General features: G+C 49.0%; 1 protein-coding gene across 1 annotated transcript in view; it reads left to right on the top strand.

Moving 5' to 3' along the window:
• Positions 1-240: 240 nt before the first annotated feature.
• Positions 241-16,252, top strand: part of LOC130488581 (meckelin-like) — a 29,314-nt gene continuing 13,302 nt past the window's right edge. The window contains exons 1-12 of the mRNA XM_056862206.1: positions 241-448; positions 1,742-1,806; positions 1,898-1,963; positions 3,113-3,213; positions 4,219-4,297; positions 5,147-5,224; positions 6,007-6,072; positions 7,714-7,858; positions 9,262-9,379; positions 10,392-10,491; positions 12,748-12,804; positions 15,802-15,900. Of these exons, the coding sequence (XP_056718184.1) occupies positions 241-448; positions 1,742-1,806; positions 1,898-1,963; positions 3,113-3,213; positions 4,219-4,297; positions 5,147-5,224; positions 6,007-6,072; positions 7,714-7,858; positions 9,262-9,379; positions 10,392-10,491; positions 12,748-12,804; positions 15,802-15,900 (1,182 nt within the window). The remainder of the gene's footprint in view (positions 449-1,741; positions 1,807-1,897; positions 1,964-3,112; positions 3,214-4,218; positions 4,298-5,146; positions 5,225-6,006; positions 6,073-7,713; positions 7,859-9,261; positions 9,380-10,391; positions 10,492-12,747; positions 12,805-15,801; positions 15,901-16,252) is intronic.

Genomic DNA, 16,252 nt, shown 5'->3' with positions numbered 1-16,252 from the left:
CATACCCTACCAGAAAATATTTTTGTTAGTCTTTAAGGTGCTACTGGACTCTTGCCCTTTTTGACTACTACAAACAGACTAACACGGCTACCCACTGTGATTTATCTGTTGTATAAGGGTAGCCACAACAGTGTTTGGTTACCATGGATGCTCTGATCTACACACAAGGAACCCGTTGTCCTTCCCGGGCCTGTGCAGAACTCCTGAACCCACAGAGAACAGAATCGGGAAAGAGAGACAATGAGACCAAAGAAATTTAGCCCAAATACCTCGCCTTTACTGGCCTGCGTTCTCTCCTTCAGCTGGCCTCTTCAGTGCTCTGCTCAAATGGTTGGGGTTATCCCTGCCTCATCTGCCCTGCCGGGAAAATGCGGGACCAAAGAATTCCTTGATATTGCATCGGGTGAATGCAGATCGTGCGGGTCGAATCAAATGAAGAGCCCCGACGGTGAGTGGAAAACATACTCAACTAAAGGTTGCAGAGCCAGGAGTGAAAAATTAAGGAGCCGAAAGGGGGTGGGGGGGTGGAGTCTGAGCCTTTTTAATTCTTGGTAATTCCTGTTTCGGGTGTATGAATGATACAGAGCATTTCCAGCATTTGGTGTTTTGTGACCTTAATGACTTATCTATAAAGACCATTTAGCCATAAAGACCATTTAGCCAAATCCAGCATATGTGCAGAGAGAGACTCAGGTATTCGTATCTGACGAAGGGAGCTTTGACTCTTGAAAAAGAAGAAGAGTTGGTTTTTATATGCCGACTTTCTCTACCACTTAAGGGAGATCGAAACCGGCTTACAATCACCTTCCCCTCCCTACAACAGACACCCTGGGAGGTAGGTGGGGCTGAGAGAGTGTGACTAGCCCAAGGTCACCCAGCGGGCTTCATGTGTAGGAGTGGGGAACTGGATTTGCTTCCCCACTCTACACATGAAGCCAGCTGGGTGACCTTGGGCTAGTTAGCCTCCGCCGCTCATGTGGAGGAGTGGGGAATCAAACCCGGTTCTCCAGATTAAAGTCCACAGCACCAAACCACCACTCTTATACCCTGAAACCTTATACCCTGAATGTCTTATTGATCTCTAAGATGCTACTGGACCTGAATCTAGCTGTCTTAAAGCCTGAATCCGTGCTACTATGGGCAAAAACGCATGGTCGCTTTATCCTCCTTTAATCCCTGTTTTAGCCAGGATCGAACACACATTAGGCGAAACGCATGCGTTCGATCCAGGCTGAATCCTGGCTGAAACTGGGATTAAAGGAGGATAAAGCAACCATGCGTTTTTGCCCAATGTTTCCCCCAGAAATTCTGCTAGTTGATCATCCAGGCTTTTCTCAGAACCACAACATCTGGGTTTCTCATGTGGAAACCGTTTAAATGTACGGCGTGGACAAAGGCCAGAGTTTGACGGACACCACCATTCAAGCCACCTCACACCAGGTCTCCAATGTGGTTCACACATGGATTGCTGCCCCACTCCTAGCTTGAGGGCAGAAGTAACTTTGAAGGACAGGTTTATTCAGTTTTGTTGTGAAGTTTTCGGAGTGTGTGGGCCCAAATGCAGTCATTCGTCCATGAAGGCGAGAAACTTAGTTGTTTAGTTCCAAGCTCCAATATTTGTTGAATGCTTGGCGGTTGACTTTCAGGTGCAAAGAAAATATTGAGGGCGGTGACGTTAGGGGTCGAGTTATCTAGTAGGGAGCCGACGAGAAGAGTCCTAGTGCGTCTTCTTTGTTTCTAGGCTTGAGATGTGTCTGTGTAGCTGGGACTGATCCGAGGCCGCCTCCTGTGGACTGCACGGGCTGCGTAAGAAACCATACTTTAATTTCTGGGTTTTTAATGTTAGCAGAATCCTTTGGCATTAACTCTTCTTCCGTGCCCCCTCTCTCCACTACAGAGCTCTCTTCTGGCCCAGACCCTTTGGGAGGCCCTGTTCCTGGACGCCAGTTTCCTGGCTTGCAACGTAAGTGGTTTTTGCTCAATTCCCACTTTCTTGCACTGACCAAAAGTGGTGTTTTCTGTCTCTGGTTCTACATCCTGGTAATCTCCGTAGAGCTCGGCACAGCAAATCATCCTCCATACAATTTCACTTCGGCTTCCTGCCCGCTTCGGAGCTCAGCACCCTTCCCCCTTCATTTCTCTTTGAGGGATGAGGCCATGTATGTGTGTGTGTGTGTGGGAGGGGCAGATTCATGCCGGATCCCACGCCGACTCTGAAGTTGTTCCGGAGACCTGGAAGTCTTAATCCCATCTGCATGGTGCAAGGCAGTGGTGGTGGGGGGGAAATCACTCTGCACATGCCTTCAGTCTTCTGCTCCAGGTTCGCATCTGAATCCTGGCACAGTACCTAAATGCCAATGCTAAGCTTCATTGACCTCTGGCTGAAATTAACTCTTGTATGATCGAAGCCGTGGGGAGAGGGAAATCGGGGCGGGGGGAGCAAATGCTCTTGGGAAGACAGAGCTCATGAACACATGAAGCTGCCTTCTACTGAATCAGACCCTCGGTCCATCAAAGTCAGTACTGTCTACTCAGACTGGCAGTGGCTCTCTGGGGTCTCAGGCAGAAGTGTTTCACATCATCTACTTGCCTAGTCCCTTTAACCGGAGATGCCAGGGATTGAACCTGGGACCTTCTGTATGCCAAGCAGAGGCTCTACCACTGAGCCACTGCCCCTCCCCTCCTTCACTTTTCTGCAAGTCTCCAGCTTGTGGAGTTAACTGTGCCAACCCAAAGGCTGGCACAGATAACTCCGATATTAAAATTTCACCGGGCACCAGCTTAGCGAGAGTTTTGCTTCTTTCTGAGCGATTGCCCTCCAGGGTCCCTCCAACCTGCCCCCAGAGTTGGAGGCCATCCCGGGGCCAGCTCCACCCTATGAGCTTCTCTTTGCTCATGTGCTGGTTCATGAGGCAGCTGCCTCCTGTGTGTGTGAGTCTGTGCATCTGTGGCACTCAGCTTCACCTCTTTGCTCATTTAATGCCAAGTGGAAGAGTCAGTGCTCTGTACAGAGGGTCTCTGGTTCCAGGTTCCCTCTCCCTGGTCCCCTCCCAAACCCAAGCAGCCAACGGTTGGTTCCTCCTGACCCTGCCTTGACTTTCTTTCTCCCTAGAATACCTGCAACGAGACGGCGTGCCAGCTTCTCACCAACATGGTCACGTTGGAGGCTTTCTCTTTGCAAAACAGGGCCTATGACCTCTACATGAAAACCAAGTAACTTTCCACATAAGGGTTGCCAACTGCAGTTTGGGAAATTCCTGGAGATTTGAGGGTGGAGCTTGGGGAGGTCCGGGTTTAGGGAGGGATCTCAGTGAGGTATAATACCTCTGCGTAACAGACCTGGACTTCCCTGGTGGTCTCCCATCCATGGACTATCCAGGGCTGACCCTGCTTACATTCTGAGATCTGATGAGATCGAGCTAGCCTGGCCACAGGTGATATCAATGCTGGCCTCCCTACTCCCTCCCCCCCTTACTCCTACAACTGACGTTACTGGGGGGTGGGTAGTCGACCTGGTTCGATCTGGCTTATCTTGGGTTTGGCATCTCTTGCTGCAGTGGGCACTATATTATGTGGCGGCCATCATTTTAATCATTTTAATAATATAGAAGAAGAAGAAGAAGAGTTAGTTTTTATATGCCAACTTTCTCTGCCACTTAAGGGAGAATCAAACCGGCTTACAATCACCTTCCCTTCCCCTCCCCACAACAAACACCCTGTGAGGTAGGTGGGGCTGAGAGAGCTCTAAGAGAGCTGTGACTAGCCCAAAGTCACCTAGCTGGCTTCATGTGGAGGAGTGGGGAGACCAATCTAGTTCCCCAGATTAGCCTCCGCCGCTCATGTGGAGGAGTGGGGAATCAAACCTGGTTCTCCAGATCAGAGTCCATTGCTCCAAACCACCGCTCTTAACCACTACACCACACTAGGAGTGGTTTTATGGTTTTTACTGTTTTATTGTTATATTGTAATTTTTAATGTTGCTACCAGCCCTGAGCCCGGCCTTGGCCGAGGAGGGTGGGTGAGAAGTACAAAAAATAAGTAAATAAAATAAATCCAGATTGGGGCAATGAGAACTGCCCCCCCTTTGGAATTATTATCCATACGGTGTGGTGCAGCATGAGGGAAATTCATCGTTCACCTTACAGATCTTGTCTCTTGAATCTTGTCATTTATTTTTTGAGTGAAAGCGTGAGAGAAAATTACCATTAATTTTTTTAGAAGCCAAGACCTTCCAAAACTGTGGTACAGTGGCACGGAAGCATCCTTTCCTCGGGTGTCTTTTGGGAAGAATTCCCAGGTAAGTCCAAGTGGGCCCAAAATGTTATTTGGGATGGGAGTGGAGAACGAAAGGCGAGAATCCATGTTGTCTTCCAAACTGAGCTCCGGTTTGTGTCCAGCTGTTTAAACCCGGTGGCTTGCTGTGGAAACTGGTCGAGCCAATTTGTCCTGCTGTTGAGGAATCTTTTGGCCTCCTGTGCTGGCACAGAAAAATCTCTGTGCAGCTAACCATTTATTACAGATGCCACCCAGAATGGTCACTGTGTAACCATGGGTATAATGAATTAAGGTAAAGGTAAAGGTCCCCTGTGCAAGCACCGGGTCATTCCTGACCCATGGGGTGACGTCACATCCCGATGTTTCCTAGGCAGACTTTGTTTACGGGGTGGTTTGCCAGTGCCTTCCCCAGTCATCTCCCCTTTACCCCCAGCAAGCTGGGTACTCATTTGACCGACCTCAGAAGGATGGAAGGCTGAGTCGACCTTGAGCCGGCTACCTGAAACCGACTTCCGTTGGGATCGACCTCAGGTCATGAGCAGAGCTTGGACTGCCCTACTGCAGCTTACCACTCTGCGCCACGGGGCTCTTATAATGAATTAACCAGCCATCAATTCACAAAATTAGATGTGAAGCTGCCTTCTACTGAATCAGACCATCAGTCCATCAAGGTCAGTATTGTCTACTCAGACTGGCAGCTGCTCTCCATCACACACACAACTTACTGATAGTGTCTGGTTGGTTATCCACGTCATTTTTGAGAAGAATGGAGAATCATTTGTCTGAATTTGCAAGAGGGGGGTATGGAAGTGACTTCATGCTACGTCCAGCCATGTTGAGGGCCTGTTTTCTTTTTCTTCCTCTCCTATAGATCTGCTTGAAGGTTACGAAGTATGATGCAAGAGGAAACTTCTTAGGCTGGGAAGACGTGAGCGGGGCGACACTGCAGGTGAATGAGGGCTTCTTTTGTCCAGCCTGTAAAATGGGAGTAACAACATGCACCTCTTCTGGCCAGCTGCGGTGAGGTGTAGAATCAGTACACGAAACATTGAAAAGGCCAGAAACTCGTTACCCAACCTGAGCATTGTTCTGTTAACTGGGGTAGCCCGTGTCACACATGAACATGTGAAGCTGTCTTATACTGAATCAGACCATTGGTTAATCAATGTCAGTACTGTCTACTCAGATGGGCTGCGGCTTTCCAGGTCTCAGACAAAGGTCTTTTCACATCACTTGCTACCTGGTCCTTTCAGCTGGGGATGTCAAGGATTGAACCTGGGACTTTCAGCATGCAAAGCAGATCCTCTACCACTGAGCCACAGATCCTCCTGTCCATCAGCTGTGGGAAACAGTACCGAGAGTTTACCTGAGAGTCAGGCTTGTATGTCAGAGATAGCACTGAACGTAGGAGACCTAGCTTCAGATCTCCACAGGAAGTTCATTAGGTCAGGTTGGACTCATCATGATCTCCCTCCCTAACCCCCCTCACAGGATTGTTGTGAAGATTAAAAACAGAGGAGGGGGCAGATCACATGCCCTGCTTTGGGAGGAAGCGTGGGCACGAACCACGTTAGATGTTCAACACAGCCTAAGTAAGAGCAGAGCTGATTATTCATATTTGAGCAGTGTGTCATTAGCAGAATTTGCATACCAATTTCATGAGCATCCCTAGAGGCCAGGTTGCACAAGGCCAATGAACTTTGTCTCTGCCTCTTTTCTCCTTCCTCCTAGCTCTGTCCAGGCAGCCAGAACGTACTAGATGCTGCCTTCATGTTTGGAACTTCATACAATCTGTCGGTGAGTGTTGTCTTTTCTAGCGCGGTTTATCCTTTTAAGCGCCTTGATGTCGGGGAACAAGAGGCTGCCTGATCAAATAGAATCCCATCCCAGCCTTGATCCACTGTTTCAAAAATCCTTTTATGTGGGACATCACCTTTGCCAAGAGTTTCGTGTGACATTCAGCTTCCCTTACATTCATGTATTTATGTTTGTTTCTCTTGTCATCAGATTTATAGTTCGTATAATGATTCTTGAAGCAAGGAACGATAAAACCATCCATCATATCTAATGCAATGCAAGCTGTAAAACAAACAAAAGTCAGATAAAACTAAATTGCAGCCGTTTCAGGCATTCGGAACAAAGCGTAATACGTTTGTAAACAGATAAGTTTTAAAGTCCCATTTAAAAGGGCCAAGATTCCAAATCTGGAGGGCTTCAGATGGGAGTGGACTCCACAGCCTGAGGCCTGTAAAAGAAACCAGCCCTTTCCTGTAGCAGCTGCCAACCTGATAAAAAAGTCAAAAAGTTCAGTGCTTGATTTTGGAGAGGAAAGGGTAGGATTGCCAACCTCCAGGGGGTGGCTGGAGATCTCCCGCTATTACAACTGATCTCCAGCCAATAGAGATCAGTTCCCCTGGAGAAAATGGCCGCTTTGGCAATCGGGCTCTATGGCATTGGTCCCTCTCCTCCCCAAACCACGCCCTCCTCAGGCTCCGCCCCAAAAACCTCCAGGTATTTCCCAACCCGGAGCTGGCAACCCTAGGAGAGGGAGAAGGCTGTGATCCGAGGAACCTGACTTGCACGGTTGGACTGTTGGACTATCTAGCTCAGTTGTGTCGACTGTGGTTGGCAAAGAGTTTCCAGGGTCTCAAGCAGAGGAGGGACTTCCCCATCACCTGCCTACCTGAGATCCTGTAACCCAGGGGTCCCCACCCTTTCTGAGCTTGGAATTCAGGGACAGTGTGGTGGGCACAGCCACAAAATAGCCGCCGCTGGAAGGGGAGCCTGCCAGAAGATGGCTGCCGCAGCTTACCATCAATCTAGGGCTGCCAGCTCCGGGTTGGGAAATACCTGGAGATTTGGGGGGCAGAGCCTGAAGAGGGCGGGGCTTGGGGGAGGGGAGGGACTTCAATGCCATAGAGTCAAATTGCCAAAGTGGCCATTTTCTCCAGGGGAACTGATCTCTATCGGCTGGAGATCAGTTGTAATAGCAAGAGACCTCCAGCTAGTACCTGGAGGCTGGCAACCTTACGTCGATCACACAGTGAAGATCCTTGTGCAATGGTGGAAGCGGCTGCCAAAGCATTGTTTTTAAAAATCTGCAGCGCAAATCAAATCTCCAATGGCCAAATCAGAAACCTTGCTGGCCAAATCTCAAATCAGAAACCTTGCTGGCCAAAAGCCCCACCACTTTCTAAAAACACTTGGTGGGTGCCAGGTCAATGGAACTTATGCATGAGTAAAGATATATAGAACTCCAGCCTCCTTCAATGCTATGTTAAGACTTCTTATGCCATAGATTTTTTTTTTAAAAAAATGAGTGAATAAAGATGCTTTAGAAGAGCTTTGTGAAATAAATCAACTTCTCCTGCAGACTGAGTGTGGCACGGAGCAGTGATGAGTGTTTGTTTTCTCTTTTCCTGGTCTGTGTTGCTGTAGTGCTCTCTGGACATCTTACGCTTGCTGCAAAGAGATCCTGAGCCCATATTTTACGAGCTGTTCTTGCAGTATGATGACGAGAAGGGGAATTCCCGGTTGTGGCCGGTCCCTGTGGAGAACCCCGCAATACGAACAGGCAGCTCAGGTGAGACTTACCTTCCTCTTTGGCTCCAGGTGAAAGTGCTTGCTAGCCAGCACAGCCCTGTATCTCTCTCCCTCGTGGCTTCCCTTCTCAGCCATGGCTTCCCTTACAGACCGCATCACCCCCAACCCCTTCTTGAGGGATTGGATCAGGGTCGAGGATGATCAGGGGCCTGGAGACCAGGTGTGGCGTAGTGGTTTGAAGCGGTGTACTCTAGTCTGGAGAACTGGAATTGATTTCCCACTCTTCCACATGAAGCCAGCTGGGTGACCTTGGGCTAGTCACAGCTCTCTTAGAACTCTCTCAGCCCCACCTACCTCACACGGTGTCTGTTGTGGGGAGGGGAAGGGAAGGCGATTGTAAGCCAGTTTGATTCTTCCTTAAGTGGTAGAGAAAGTTGGTATATAAAAACCAACTCTTCTTCTTCAAGCCCGGTGAGGAAAGACTAAGGGGACTGTTCAGTCTGGAGAAAAGGAGGTTGAGGGGGGACATGATTGCCCTCTTTAAGTATTTGAAGATCTATCGCTTAGAGGAGGGCAGGGAGCTGTTCCTGTTGGCAGCAGAGGATAGAAGAAGAGGTGGTTTTTATATGCCAATTTTCTCTACCTTTTAAGGAGAATCAAACCAGCTTGCATTCTCCTTCCCTTCCTCTCCCCACAACAGGCATCTTGTGAGGTAGGTGAGGCTGAGAGAGCTCTAAGAGAACTGTGACTGGCCCAAGGTCATCCAGCAAGCTTTATGCATAGGAGTGGTGAAATCAACCCGGTTCACCAGATTAGCGTCTGCCGCTCATGTGGAGGAGTGGGGAATTAAACCCGGTTCTCCAGATTAGAGTCCACCACTCTTAACCACTACACCACAATGGCTCTCACAAGAATGGATATAAATTACAGGTGGAAAGGTACCAGCTAGACATTAGGAATTTTTTTTTTTTACAGTGAGAGTACTTCAGCAGTGCAATCAGCTGCCTCGGGAGGTGGTGAGCTCCTCCACGCTGGCAGTCTTTAAACAGAGGCTGGACAAACACTTGTCAGGGATGCTCTAGGCTGATCCTTCATTGAGCAGGGGGTTGGACTAGATGGATGTCCCCTTCCAACTCTATGATTCTTCTTCTAGACCCTCAGTCCTTCTAATGTGACCCTTGGATGCCGGATATTCACAATTAGACTTCTCCAAGCTGTGCCACAGTCTGTGTGTAAATGTACAGGTTGAGCAGGTATCTCGAAGGTGCTGCAGCAAGTATAAAGGCAGTGCTCTGGTGTCCAGTCCTTCCCAGATTCCAATCATCTCTGAGCACAATAATATTAAAACAGCATATCCTAAAAAAGTTTATCTTACCGCTTGCAAACTGAAGCACGTGTTCTTCAGGTCTGGCATAACCCTTTCTCCCCCCATGTTTCCGTCAGCATCACTAAGCTCTTGGGCGTTTACAAGATTCTTTCTTGTTGATGGGCTCACTGGCAGAAAACCGAACTTGACTGATCCCCCAGAAACTCTGACACTTGCGAGAGAATTGCTCCTCAGGTAAACGAAAATAAATGTAATGTGATTCAAGAGTACATGAGGGAAGAGTGGTAGACTTAGAAATTTCGCACGGATAATAGTATCTCTGAGCATGTGCAGAGGAGGCCGCTTCAAAAGGAAAATGTACAGCTGTAAATGATTGTAATTTGTGTACTCTGTGTGCCTCTGCAACACACCTGTGCATTTTCCTTGTGTACATGCACATGGTCTCTGGGTTAGTAACATTCCCTGATAGTTAGAAGCCTACTTAGGGTGGAACAAAGTCCTCAGAACTGAGAATTTGACAGTGTTAAGGCAGAAGCCTTGAATTTTTTATGTCCTTTAGAACTGCACATTTTCCCCCTGAAAAAACAAACACACACCAAAACATTTTGTGTCCGGTTGCACAAGTTGAAAAGCCCTTATACAGAATATCTTCCCACACTAAGGTTGGGCCTGGACATCTCCCAGAATTTCAACTGATCTCCAGACGACAAGAGATTGGTTCTCCTGGACTAAACAGCTGCTTTGGAGGGTGGACTGTATGGTGCTATACCCTGCTGAGGTCCGGTTCCTCCTCTAACCCCCAACCCCAGGCTCCAGCCCTAAAATCTCCAGGAATTTCCCAACCCAGAGTTGGCAACCCTATCCCATGCCCCCAGGAAAGCAAACTCAGCCCATAGGGAAAGAAGCTTCCAAGGCAGAATAGATCCTGGAATTTGAGCTCCAGGTTTGCTAAATTTGGAAACCGAGCACTGCACCATTTATCTGTAGCTCATTCTTTCAATTTGACATGCCCCTTCCCATGGACTCAAGGGCATCTGCATCTGACCCATCCGCATCCTGAGTTTTTGCACTTTTCAACAGATTAATCTTGCGTTCCCTTCTGTCCCATTAACACCCTTCTCCTGCACAGCAGCTCAGTTTCTCTGTTGAAGCTGAAGCTTCATCACTCATCCCTCTAATTGTTTGCTTTGTCCTCCGGTTAAATCTCCTCCCACCCATCACCCCCCTTTCTCTTGGCTTTCTGCAGCATATACCTGCCAACTCGTAGCCCGGGAAACCGCCCCCCTTTCCTTTTGACGGTGAAATATGCGAAATATGCGGTGCGAGGCAGCCCTGGATCCGTGCAGGCAAGTGTGGCGTGGTGCAAACGGTCTTGCCCCTCTCCTTGGAGGGATGGGAGAGAGGGGAGTCACATCCGTGGCTGCAGCTGAGCCACTGAAACGGCTGGCTTTCTACTGCGTGTTCTCCCACCCTGCCGGCATCCTTGGCCTCTGGCAGCTGTTGCTTCAGCAGGTGTTAATTAGAAGCAGGCTCAAATGCCCGGGGATATTTTCAGGGTCAAAAACAAGTTTTCACTTCCACCTGCCTGAGTGCCTGAACTGGAACACAGCAAGCGAGAACAGAAGCGCCAAGAGGTGAACCTTCCTTTGATGAGAAAGAAGGTCAGCCACGATCAGGCAGGGCAAAGACTCCTTTGGGCTGTACGCTCAGAGAGCACAAGGGGGGTAGTTCTCATTGACCACATCGAGAAGGTCAGACTCACACATGAAGCTGCCTTCTGCTGAATCAGACCCTTGGTCCCTCAAGGTCAGTATTGTCTACTCAGACAGGCAGCAGCTCTCCAGGGTTTCAGGTTGAGGTCTTTCACATCACCTACTACTTGGTCCTTTTAAACTGGAGATGCTGGGGATTGAACCTGGGGTTTTCTGCATGCAAAGCAGAGGCTCTTCCACTGAGCCACGGCCCCTCCTCAGTATGAACATGTGAAGCTGCCTTGTACTGAATCAGACCATCAGTCCCTCAGGTCAGTATTTTCTACTCAGACTGGCAGCAGCTCTCTAGGGTCTCAGGTGGAGGACTTTCACATTACCTACCGCCTCATCCTTTTAACTGGAGATGCCAGGGATTGAACCTGGGACCTTATGCATAGAAAAAGGATAGACACATGAAATTGCCTTATACTGAATAAGACTATTGGTCTGTCAGTATTGTCTACTCAGACTGGCAGCAGTTCTCCAGGGTCTCAGGCCAAAGTCTTTCACATCACGTCCTGCCTGGTCCTTTTAACTGGAGGTGCCGGGGGTTGAACCTGGGACCTTCTACTGATGGCTACATGTACTGATGTCCTCAAAGGGGCAAATTCTGGCTCCCTAGGGAGCAATTCAGGTTAGGAAAATGGTGCTCAGTAGGGAAACTTAAGCCCCTTCTTTCTGTGACCTGTGTCGTGTCTACCTGAGATGAGTCTGCGTGTGCCTAAGAATTAAGTCCAAAGCACAGAATTTCCAGTACATGTTTGATCAAAGGTTCTTGTGGCTGACACAGAGACTTTTTGTAAAGTGTGAATAGGCCTGTTACAGATACTGATAGGTACAGTGAAGGAGCCCAGAGCCATATCTGGGGCCCGAGCATCATTTCTCTGAGTCTGGTATGGAGACACTGGCTAAAATTAAACTCCCAAAAATGGGGGTGGGGGGAAGAGGGGAAAGAAACCCAACCTAAAAACCAAAAGCTGGGTTTCTTTCCCCAAAAGCTGGGTTTCTTTCTTCTGTGCTCTAGAATGAAAAATTGTCAAAAGAACTGGGGGGGGGGGTAGAATCATAGAGCTGAAAGGGACCACCAGGGCCATCAAGTCCAACCCCCTGCACAATGCAGGAAATTCACAACCACCTCCCCCCTCCACACCCCCAATGACCAGAAGATGGCCAAGATGCCCTCCCTCTCATCATCTGCCTAAGGTCACAGAATCAGCATTGCTGACAGATGGCCATCTAACCTCTTCTTAAAAACCTCCAGGGAAGAAGAGCTTACCACCTCCCGAGGAAGCCTGTTCCACTGAGGAACCGCTTTAACTGTTAAAAAATTCTTCCTAATGTCTAGACGGAAACTCTTTTGATTTAATTTCAACCCGTTGGTTCTGGTCCGACCTTCTTGAGCAACAGAAAACAACTTGACACCCTCCTCTATATGACAGCCCTTCAAGTACTTGAACATGGTTATCATATCCCCTCTCAGTCTTCTCCTCTTCAGGCTAAACATACCCAGCTCCTTCAACCTTTCCTCATAGGACTTGGTCTCCAGACCCCTCACCATCTTCGTTGCCCTTCTCTGGACACGTTCCAGCTTGTCTACATCTTTCTTAAATTGTGGTGCCCAAAACTGAACACAGTACTCTAGTTGAGGTCTAACCAGAGCAGAGTAAAGCGATACCAACACTTCGCGTGATCTGGACACTATACTTCTGTTGATGCAGCCCAAGACTGCATTTGCCTTTTTAGTTACAGCATCACACTGCTGACTCATGTTCAAGGGGCAGATCTCAGCGGAAACCTTCCAGCCACAATTTTCATTCTTCCCCCTTATTCCTTTGTCCTTTTTCTCTGCAGGCGTCCTTTTCAGTCAGTTATATTCAAGATCCTGGAACAGCTCAGCAAGACACAGATGTGAGTCACTTGTCATGTCAAGACTCCAGAGGGGAAGCCGGGGTAGACTTTCAGATTCCACAAGACTCTTTGACATTGCTGCTGCAACAGGCTTACAGAGTCATTGTGGAGTAAGCGTGTGTGTGGCCTCTTGGACTCAATTCAATCACGAGTTTGTTCATAATGGGCAGGAACCTGGTATATTTGGGGGGCTGGCGTGCTCCCTCCCTCCTTCCCTTCTGTACCCAGATCGATGCAGGAAGTTTTCCCCTAGCCCCAGTTTGCTCTGATATTCCAATGCAGTCACTCCCATAACTGGGAAAGGCGGGCCCCCAGTCGACTGGTAAGCTTCACAGCTAGGAGGGATTGGGGCCTGGGTTTTCCCAGTCCAAAATGCTTGCCACTATACCAGTGTGTGTGAGAGATGTGCTATCAAGTCACCTCCGACTTATGGCAACCCTATGAATTAATGACCTCCAAAATGTTCTATCGTTAACAGCCTTGTTCAGGTCTTGGAAACTGAGGGCCATGGCTTCCTTGACTGAGTCAATCGATCTCATGTTGAGTCTTCCTCTTCTCCTGCTACCTTCAACTTTTCCTAGTATTATTGTCTTTTCCAGCTACTCTTGTCTTCTCACACTGTGACCAATGTACGATAGCCTCAGTTTGGTTATTTTAGCTTCTGCTGAGAGTTCAGGCTTGATTTGATCTAGAACCCACTGACTGGTCTTTTTGGCAGTGCACAGTTTCTGCGAAATTCTCCTCCAATACCATATTTCAGACTGGCTCACAATTTCTTAAGGTGCCGTACTGAGAAATCATGAGAGATTGGAGGGCATGGAAGACTTCATTTTTCCACCTATGTGCGCCACACGGGGTGGGGGGATAGTAAGGTGCAACCATGGCCTGGTTTGTGCCTGTCAGAAGTAAGCTCTGCTTTGTTGTGACCTCTGACTTGATAGTCTGTGGAATCCGACACGAGAGCTCCTAATCCGCCAAAGCTTATGCTGTACCAAATGTTAAGGTGACGCATGTGGTCATGAGTGCATTTTGTGTGTGGAAGGCAAGCTGGCATGAGGCACTTGGGATGAAGTGGAGATGTAGGCTTGCCAACTCTGTGTTGGGAAATTCCTGGATATTTTGGGGGTGGAGAATGGGGTTTGGGGAGGGATGGACCTCAGCAGGGTACAATGAAGAAGAAGAAGAGTTGGTTTTATATGCCGACTTTCTCTACCACTTAAGGAAGAATCAAACTGGCTTACAATCACCTATCCCTTCCCACAACAGACACCCTCTGAGGTAGGTGGGGCTGAGAGAGCTATAATAGCTGTTACTAGCCCAAGGTCACCCAGCTGGGTTCATGTGTAGGAGTGGGGAATCAAACCCGGTTCTCCAGATCAGAGTCCACCGCTCCAAACCACCGCTCTTAACCACTACACCACATTGGCTCAATGCCATTGAGTCCACCCTCCAAAGCAGCCATTTTCTCCAGGGGAACTGATCTCTATTGCTTGGAGATGCGTTTCAATTCCAGGAGGTCTCCGGGCCCCGCCTGGAGGTTAGCAACACTATGGTGGTGGAATGAGTGGAAGGGAGGGAAGATTGCAGAACCCCAGCAAGGCCTTTAAAGGTGGTAGTAGCTTGGTTGGAAGAGGGGAGAATTGGGAAAGAGAAGTTTGTGCCTGGTTTTTGTTGAGGGGGGGGCATGTGGCGGTGGAGCCAGGGTGCCTCTGAGCCTCTCCTCGCTCCTACTTAACTTGATCCCAAGCTCACCAAGGATTAGCCCAGAGGCTTAGTTGAATGCCAGAGCTCAGCACAAGGAAATAATAATGCTTCTGAGCATGCGTGGAGCGGACAGAGATGAAGCCGCCTCCTAGGGAGCTCAGCTGCAGGCAGACAGGGGGGAAAATATCTTTCCTCTTACCTGAGATTTTGTAACTGGGATCAGCCAGGGATTGCGGGAACATTGTGTAATGTTCGGGGAGTGGGGGAGCGTTGCAAACGTGTCTGAATTTTGCTCGGCCTTTGATCTGCGAGAGGTGCAGTCTATCTTGCGTGACAAGGAGGGTGTATAATGGCCTTATCTCTGCAGCAGATGCCCCCCCCCTCTGCAGCAGATGCCCCCCTTGTCTGTCAGGAAGCTGATTCTCAAATGCTCATCAAGGCTTGGAGGATGCGACACCCCCCCCCCCCGGCTTAGCGACAGGCCTGTTTTTTTCTCTGTGTGTGTTAAGCAAGAGCAGTGATTAGATGTTACCAGAAGACAACGGAGGGGCCGTGGCTCAGTGGTAGAGCATCTGCTTGGCATGCAGAAGGTCCCAGGTTCAATCCCCAGCATCTCCAGTTAAAAAGACCAGGCAGTAGGTGATGTGAAAGACCCCAGCCTTAGACCCTGGAGAGTGGCTGCCAGTCTGAGCAGACAATACTGATCTTGATGGACCAAGGGTCTGATTCAGTGTAAGGCAGCTACACTGTGTGACAGACGGGAGAGGAGCTGGCGGTCTTTCGGTCAGATCTGGAAAGGAACAGCCCTTGCTGGAGAGTGGACTACAGCACTTTTGGGTGAAGGATCCCTCTCTGTCTTTGGGGATTTGTTGTGGGGCAATAGAACTGTTGCCCTGTAGGGAGTCCCTCTGTGCTTCCCAACTGTTTTGCTCCCTCTAGTGATCAATTCGATATTACACCGGTTTATGTCCGGCATAAAAACCTGCAGCTTAAATCTGCAGGGAGGTACGTTGGATGAAAAGCTACCTGTGAGATAGGTTAGGCTGAGGTGATGTGCCTGGCCCAAAGTCACCCAGCAAGCTTCTATGGCAGAGTGGGGATTCGAACCTGGTTCTCCCAGGTCGTAGTTCAACACTCTAACTGCTGTGCTACACTGGCTCTCTGGCTCTAATTATTTTGGCACTAGTCATATACTGTATGCAGCATCTCAAGGCGGGATGGGCAATACAGGGCGCTTCCAGCGAGTTTCCCTTTGCGTTCCACAACGCCTTTCTTTCCTCTCCCTCTTGACAGATTGCGCTTGGAGTCCTTGGATCTCTTGCGGTTTTGTATGCTTTGCTGAGGGTCAGCAGTTGGGCCCGGCGCTCCCGACTTCAGAACATAAATCTTATGGTAAGGGTGTGTTTTCACATCAGCATCTATGCTGCTGGTGCCCCCAAAATTTTGCAAGGGATTGGGCGATATCTCAGTCCAAAGAATCTTGTGTTCCTGGTAGCTATTTTCCCTTCAGGCCTACAGTTTGTCAGCAACCACAACCACCTTTTAATTTATTTATTTACTTCATTTATACCCCACCTTTCCCCCCAGTGAGGGCCCAAAGAGGCTTACATTGTTCTCCTCGCTTCCATTTTATCCTCACAACAACCCTGTGAGGTAGCTCAGGCTGAGAGTCTGCGACTGGCCTAAGGTCACCCGTGGCAGAGAGGGGATTCGAACCCAGACCTCTCAGACACTGTAACCACTA

The sequence above is a fragment of the Euleptes europaea genome, chromosome 17, assembly GCF_029931775.1.
Source record: "Euleptes europaea isolate rEulEur1 chromosome 17, rEulEur1.hap1, whole genome shotgun sequence".
In the NCBI taxonomy this organism is placed as follows: domain Eukaryota; kingdom Metazoa; phylum Chordata; class Lepidosauria; order Squamata; family Sphaerodactylidae; genus Euleptes; species Euleptes europaea.
Note: the sequence above shows the minus strand (reverse complement) of the source record. Positions and strands in the feature narration are given on the sequence as shown.